At 46.7% G+C, this 7594-nt stretch overlaps 1 protein-coding gene across 1 annotated transcript; it reads left to right on the top strand.

Moving 5' to 3' along the window:
- Positions 1-4012: 4012 nt before the first annotated feature.
- LOC145296217 (uncharacterized) lies at positions 4013-4846 on the top strand. The gene has a single exon (XM_080142428.1). It carries the CDS (start codon positions 4013-4015, stop codon positions 4844-4846), a length of 834 nt encoding a protein of 277 aa, XP_079998554.1.
- Positions 4847-7594: the final 2748 nt, after the last annotated feature.

Below are 7594 nucleotides of genomic sequence, written 5' to 3'. Positions count from 1 at the left end.
CTCACAAGCGGAAGTTATGGCCCCATTCCGAGAGTTGCTGAAAACAAAGGACAGGAAATTTTATTGGGATGACACATTGGAACAGATATTCCAAGAATCGAAAAAAATAATAGTGAAAAGAATTGAAAAAGGCATCCAAACGTTCGAAATGAACAGAGCAACAGGACTCGCAACAGACTACAGCAAAACAGGGATATCGTATTTTCTGTTTCAAAAGCACTGTAGATGTGAGGGGGAATTAAACATGAGTTGTGGGGATGGCCATTGGAAACTCATCCTGACGGGATCCCGTTTTACCAACGACGCGGAATCGCGATATGCACCAGTGGAAGGTGAAGCCTTGGCTCTGATCTATGGGTTGGAATCATGCTGCATGTTCATACTCGGATGCCCAGACTTGGTGATTACAGTGGATCACTTACCGCTCGTAAAGATATTTTCAGACCGAGCCCTGGAGAATATAAAAAACCCACGCCTGTTAAACTTCAAGGAAAAGTCACTCATGTATAAATTCAAGATAAAACATCGACCGGGGAAACTCAACTTGGCCCCTGACTGTGCATCTCGGTACCCAGCAGGCACCCCACCAAGAGACCAGGACCAATCCATTGACACCGCAGTCAAAGCCGCCTTCACATCAATGTACAAGAATGATACTACATTAAGAGCCATCACATGAGGAAGGATTGTGGCTGCGGCAGCCACAGACGAAGAATGCAGGACTTTGAAAGAACTGATTCAAAATGGCTTCCCCCAGTCACGTAACAATATCCCAACCGTAGTTCGAGTCTTCTGGCCTATGCGTGAGGAGTTATATTGCCTGGAAGGAGTGGTCATCAAGGGGAACAAAATCCTAATACCTCGACAACTCCGTGCAGAGGTATTGGAATCTCTTCATTCTGCTCATCAGGGTGTGAACGGAATGCTGGCGAATGCGAGACAACGACTATTCTGGCCAGAGTTGGATGCTAACATCAGGCAAACAAGAGCCCAGTGGCACACGTGGAATGAAATCGAACCATCTCAGCCCAGGGAACCCTTGATGTCCCCAGCAGACCCGGAATTTCCATTCCAACAAGTGGTAGTTGACTTCGTCCAGATGCAGGGTAGACACTTTATGGTATACACAGACAGGTATACGGGATGGGTTGAAGTGGCCCTATTGACGTCGGGGAGAGCCAAGACGGTGTGCGATACCTTGAGGACTTGGTTCTGTACCTATGGCGTACCGGAAGAAATTTCGTCGGATGGTGGACCACCATTTGAATCCCAGGAATACGACTCCTTTTTGAGGAATTGGGGCATACGAAAACTTACCTCATCAGCGTATTATGCCCAAGGCCACGGCCGCGCAGAGTTAGCCGTCAAAACCGCGAGACGTATACTGGCGGACAATACGGACAGTTATGGACGCCTGGGCCATGATCGGGCGGCCCGAGCACTACTGACCCATAGGAACACGCCTGTCCAAGATCTGGACATGTCCCCAGCCATGATGCTGTATGGTCGGGTCATTAAAGACCACCTTCCTGTCCTGCGGGACAAATACCAGGTTCGAAAACAGTGGACAGAAATAGGCAAACTAAGGGAAGTGGCAATGGCCAAAAGACACATGAGGAACGAGCAGTATTACAACCAACATTGTCGCCCACTCCGGGAACTTCAGGTAGGAGATTACGTCCAGATCCAGAACCAGGATGGGAATCACCCACGTCGATGGACAAAGACGGGAAGAATCATGGAGACCCAGGGGTACCGACAGTACCAAGTCCGGGTCGATGGAAGCAATCGAGTGACATTGCGCAACCGTCGGTTTCTTCGCAGAATACACCCGGTAGTGGATGGCCCTCGTAACATCAGACAAGAAATCCCGAACCCACCTATAAATGTGGAGACCCCACAGGCACAAACTCTGGAGGAGGCAATGGAGGTGGAACAACATGTCGACACGGAATCCCCAAGCGAGCATGAGGAAGAAATGGAAGTGGAAGATACCACGGGAGGAGATACCCAAAAATACAGTCCTCTGCCGTTAAGGGAACCGTCAAGTCGGAGGACGAGAGCCCTAAGGGGTTTGTCGCCGCAAATGCGGGGGAAATCGCACGAGTATTTCTCCACATAAAAGATGACCACAACAACTTGCTTTTGTGGTCACGAGGGGGAGGGGCATGTAGAGGCCAGAAAGGAGTTATCTCCCTTTCGCTCAGACTTTGCATAAGTGGAGTTATCCCCCTTATAAAAGGACAGGCGAATTGCCATTATTGGTTTATATTCGTTCACAGCGACACGCTGTCGGATTGGAAAACCAGCTTGCTTAAAACGCAAACCTTACAAAACATCAAGTCTGTTACTATGGAGGACACATCCTTTTGAAACACGGAATGCAGAGGTAGATCAGATATAAATGAACGAAAGCTATTCCAGTCAGCCATAGAGTATCAATATACTGTACAATCAGAGGACTTATTACATTTCGTTTTTATTTTAACTGATACAACAGAGTAGTCAGAAGATCCCAGTGGAGACAGAACGGAGCAAAGGGAAAAGCAAGGAAAAGATCTAGGAGACTTGCATACTGGCCGTCAGTATCAGGGCACACGGATGGGTTCGCGAACTGAGTGAGGTCATAATCAATAGAGAAATCGTGACAGATCCTCCCCCCATCATGTCTTGTTTAAGTGGGTTAATCATTCCACATTGGGAACATTGAAGTTCCCACAGACGTGAATGTTAGCCAATGGATGAGTAGATAGGCTGTGGTCAATTTTCTCAGATATGCTCTTAAAGATAGTAACTCTGCTGTTGTGAGGGCGATAGAGGGCAAACATAAATGCAGTCGTGTGAGCAAGTGCAATCCAGAAGAACATATAGGGAGATGTCCCTACCACATGGAAAGTCATCTTTAATGTAAGCACATATTCTATGCCCATGGCGAATTTGGGGGTCAGATTTAGATGTTTAGTTAGAGTATCCTTTAATTCCAAATTCTTCGAAATAGTTGGTCCAATGCCAGTTTCGCTTAGGAATATTAGGTCTGGTTTAGTTTTCTGTAATTGGGTTTCAACCTTTTTGGAGAAAGAGACATGGTAGTAGGAGGTCTATGTTGGAAGTGGTGATAGTGGGAGGATAATCTTTTGTGTTCTTACTGAAGAGACGTTTCTACTCTATCTTTATTGTTATTTCTATGGAAGTCACTTGACTGATTCCTCCTTGTAAAACTTTCACAGCAAGAACTTTTTGTTCTACCATTACTGTTGTAGCGTCTACCCGGGAATTTATTTTGTCAGGACATTTGAACATTTCACCGTTTCCGGAGAGCTCCGAAAAAAAGACAAAAAAAGGCATGGCGCCAAAATTCAAGAACTCTCTCGACCTCTTTTTTGCTCGGCACCCGAGAAGTTAAGACGCGTTACTGTCACGCTCCGTCGCTTGTACGCCACACACCTTGTGCTGATTTCCCATTGAAGAAACAAAACACAAAAAGAAAGAAAAACATTCTTATCTTTCCTTCAGCTCCTTACTCGACGCATTTCCTAAAAAAAATTAATTTCCAACGTGACGTCAAAAAACATTGAACCGGTCAAGAAGGATCTCTTTTCTTTATTTTCGGACTAAAAAATAACACGAGTGAGATATTCCAGGCAAATAAATTCACATCTATTACAAAGAGCTAAGTCTGATGATTTGTTTGTTTTTAATTGATTTTTCCAGATGTTTACTTTCGTATAAATGTTTTGAAAAATTAATCGTAAGTGAGATGCTCGTTTTGCCCAGCGAGCACCCCGCTTCACTGGTGACCCCTCTTCTTCGTCAGACTTTGGCAGAACACGCAAGGAAGTGTGGATATCAATAAGGAAGAATTACCTGTAATCACACAAGGGAAAATTCTCAGCGACTACGCGCACACCGAATGATGTACATGTCGACCTTAGCGGCACATCGGTTTTTCTAGGCATAAAGGATCTCACGGAGATTTTCTGCGATCATCGTTCTCTTCAACGCGTCCCCCACGATGGACAGTGAGGCGCTTCCTTCAACGACGGCTACTCAGGCTATTTTGAGGATTCCTCTTTTTTGGACGCACGATCCAACATTATGGTTCGCACACGTAGAGGCCCAGTTCTACACGCAAAGGATTCTGAGCGATGTGACGAAATTCAACCACGTGGTGGCCGCATTAATGCATGAAGTAATGGCGGAGGTTCGCGACTTGATAATGGCACCCCCTGGATCGATCAGCTATGATTATTTCAAATCGGAATTGATTCGGAGGACAACCGATTCACAGCAGAAACGCCTTCGTCAACTTCTCGTAGAAGAAGAACTCGGAGATCGGAAACCATCGCAGTTACTCAGACGTATGAAGCTGTTGATGGGTGAGAACTCACTACCGCCGGACATACTTAAACAACTTTTCGTTAATAGACTGCCATCGAGTATTCAAATGATACTCGCCTCTTCGAATGACTCCACAACCATCGAGGAGCTAGCGGACCTAGCCGACAAAATTATGGACGTGACCGTTTCCATAGCCCCAGTTCACACGCACAGCTCTAATGATGCCCTGCCTAACGTCGCAAACCCCTTCACGGATATACGCGAGGAACTAGAGCGACAGGCTCAAATGATTCACGACCTGAGTGAACAGTTACGTGACCTCGAGCTCAAACCAAAAATGCATAAGCACCCCACGGAGCGAGTCCGTCCCCGGCGATTTAGCAGCACTCAGAACAGCGGTGGGCTCTGCAAGTACCACGCGCGTTTCGGTGAAAGAGCTTACCGATGCCACCAGCCATGTTCATATACGAAGAAACGTCTCTCGGGAAACGCCCAGGCCAGGCAGTAGGAGCGGCAGACACTCCTGGCAAGAACAACATTCGTCGCACCCTGTACGTGACTGATAGAACCACTGGTATACGATTTCTCGTTGATACCGGTGCGGAAGTCAGTATCATCCCTAAGAAGTTCGTGAAAGAGAAGCGTCCTCAATCAAACCTATTTCTACATGCAGTGAATCACTCCTCCATTCCTACTTACGGAGAGACATCGATAACATTAAATCTTGGATTACAGCGTGCACTACGTTGGGTCTTCATCGTCGCAAAGGTACCCGTTCCGATTTTAGAGGCGGATTTTCTGCACCATTTCGGCATCCTTGTAGATGTCAAACGTGGCAAACTCATTGATAACAACACTGGACGTTCCATGCAAGGCATAATCAGTGGGTCGACCGAGATCAGCCCAGTTATACGTAAAGACACCACGGATCCGTATACAGATTTGCTGCGAGGTTTCCCGGAATTGACTCGTCCTACGTTTAACGGTGACAAAGTCAAACACGATGTCACTCATCATATCCAAACAAGGGGACCGCCTGTGAGCGCGCGCCCGCGCAGACTTAAACCCGATCGTTTAAGGGCGGCTAAACAAGAATTTCAGCACATGTTGGATTTAGGCATTATTCGACCCTCTAATAGCAACTGGTCATCGCCACTCCACATGGTGCCAAAAAAATCAGCCGGCGAATGGCGCCCTTGTGGGGATTACCGCGCACTTAACAGTCGCACTACTCCGGACAATTACCCTATTCCGCATTTGCAAGACTTTTCTAACTCGCTTCACGGAAAAACAGTGTTCTCCAAAATCGACCTTGTTCGCGCGTACAACCAGATTCCCGTACACCCAGAGGATGTTTCTAAGACTGCGATCACAACTCCATTCGGCCTTTTCGAATTCTTGCGCATGCCCTTTGGATTACGTAATGCAGGGCAATCTTTTCAACACTTTATCGACGCAGTTTTGCGAGGACTACCGTTCGTCTATGCATATATCGACGATCTCCTCGTGGCAAGCGCATCAGAACGTGAACACTTACAGCATCTGCAGCAGTTATTTCACAGATTGACAGATTATGGCGTTATTATTAACCCCCAAAAATGTGAGTTTGGAGTTTTCGCACTTTCGTTTCTCGGCCATTTAATCAGCAAAGAAGGTATTCGTCCCCTTCCAGAGAAAGTCCAATCTATAGTCGATTACCAAGCTCCCACTTCACTTCGTAAACTTCGAGAGTTCCTCGGTTTAATTAATTTCTATCGACGTTTCGTGCCCCATTGTGCTGAAATCGCTCAGCCATTAACCGACGTACTCAGAAATAAAAACAAAAAAAATGAGACGATTACATTAAGCGAAATGGAATTACGTTCCTTTGATAGGGTCAAGCAGGCATTAACAGAAGCGACAATGTTGGTTTTTCCCCGTCCAGATGCACCCCTAACTTTATCCGTCGATGCATCCGACGTTGGCATTGGAGGTGTACTGCAACAATTAGTGGATAATACTTGGCAACCACTAGCTTTTTTCTCAAGGCGTCTTCAGCACGCTGAAACCAAATACAGCACCTTCAGCAGGGAACTTTTGGCCGCATACTGCGCAGTTAAACACTTTCGTTATATGTTGGAAGGATCCACTTTCACGCTTTTTACGGATCACAAGCCGTTATCGCATGCTTTGCTTGCCAAGCCCGGAAAACACTCACCCAGGGAAGCTCGCCATTTGGATTTCATATCACAATTTACTGCGGATATCAAGTATATCAGAGGGAAAGAGAACGTAGTTGCAGATGCATTGTCGAGAATGCACATCGATGCCATTCAAGCGATTGACGAGATCGACCTCCACCAGATCGCCATCAACCAACGGGATGACGAAGAACTAAATCGCTTACGTCACTCCGAAAATCTAACTTTCAAGCAAGTCCCAGTACCTTGTTCCAACGAGACAATATGGTGCGATGTTTCGAACGGTCATGAACGCCCCTATGTACCCCTTAAGCATAGGCGAGCTGTCTTCTTTCAATTACACAACTTGTCACATCCTGGCATTCGTTCCACACAGAAGCTGGTGACTTCTCGTTTCATCTGGACAGCCATTAACCGAGACGTGCGCGAATGGACCAAGAGTTGCGTCCCTTGCCAGAAATCGAAAGTACAGAGGCATATTAAAAGTCCCCTTGCTACCTTCGCAACCCCTGAGGCACGATTTCAACACGTTCACATAGATTTAGTGGGTCCACTCCCACATTCGAGAAACTGCACATACTTATTGACTTGCATCGACAGATTCTCTAGATGGCCTGAAGCCATCCCCATCGCAGATATTTCCGCAGAAACTGTTGCCCGAGCCCTGGTTACACATTGGATATCGCGTTATGGTGTGCCTCACACCATCACAACCAATAGGGGCAGACAATTCGATTCCTATCTTTTTTCTGGGTTGTCTCGCCTACTGGGAATCAAACACATAAGGACTACCTCGTACCACCCGGCGGCAAACGGCATGATCGAGCGCCTGCACCGTCAGTTAAAAGCAGCTATTAGAGCACATTCCGACCCTAACAGGTGGACAGAGTACCTCCCCTTCATTCTATTAGGCATTAGATCCACCATAAAAGCAGATATTGGCTTTACGCCTGCCGAAATGATTTACGGAACAACGCTAACTCTTCCTGGACAGATGGTCGCACCGACCACTCCTACACGCATGCCTGACCCAACAAGTTATACCTCTCGTGTGAGGGAATACTTGGCGAAACCTT

Source organism: Euprymna scolopes, chromosome 16 (assembly GCF_053919585.1).
Source record: "Euprymna scolopes isolate OS-2025 chromosome 16, ASM5391958v1, whole genome shotgun sequence".
Taxonomy (NCBI): Eukaryota; Metazoa; Mollusca; class Cephalopoda; order Sepiida; family Sepiolidae; genus Euprymna; species Euprymna scolopes.
This window is presented reverse-complemented; position numbering and strand designations above follow the sequence as displayed.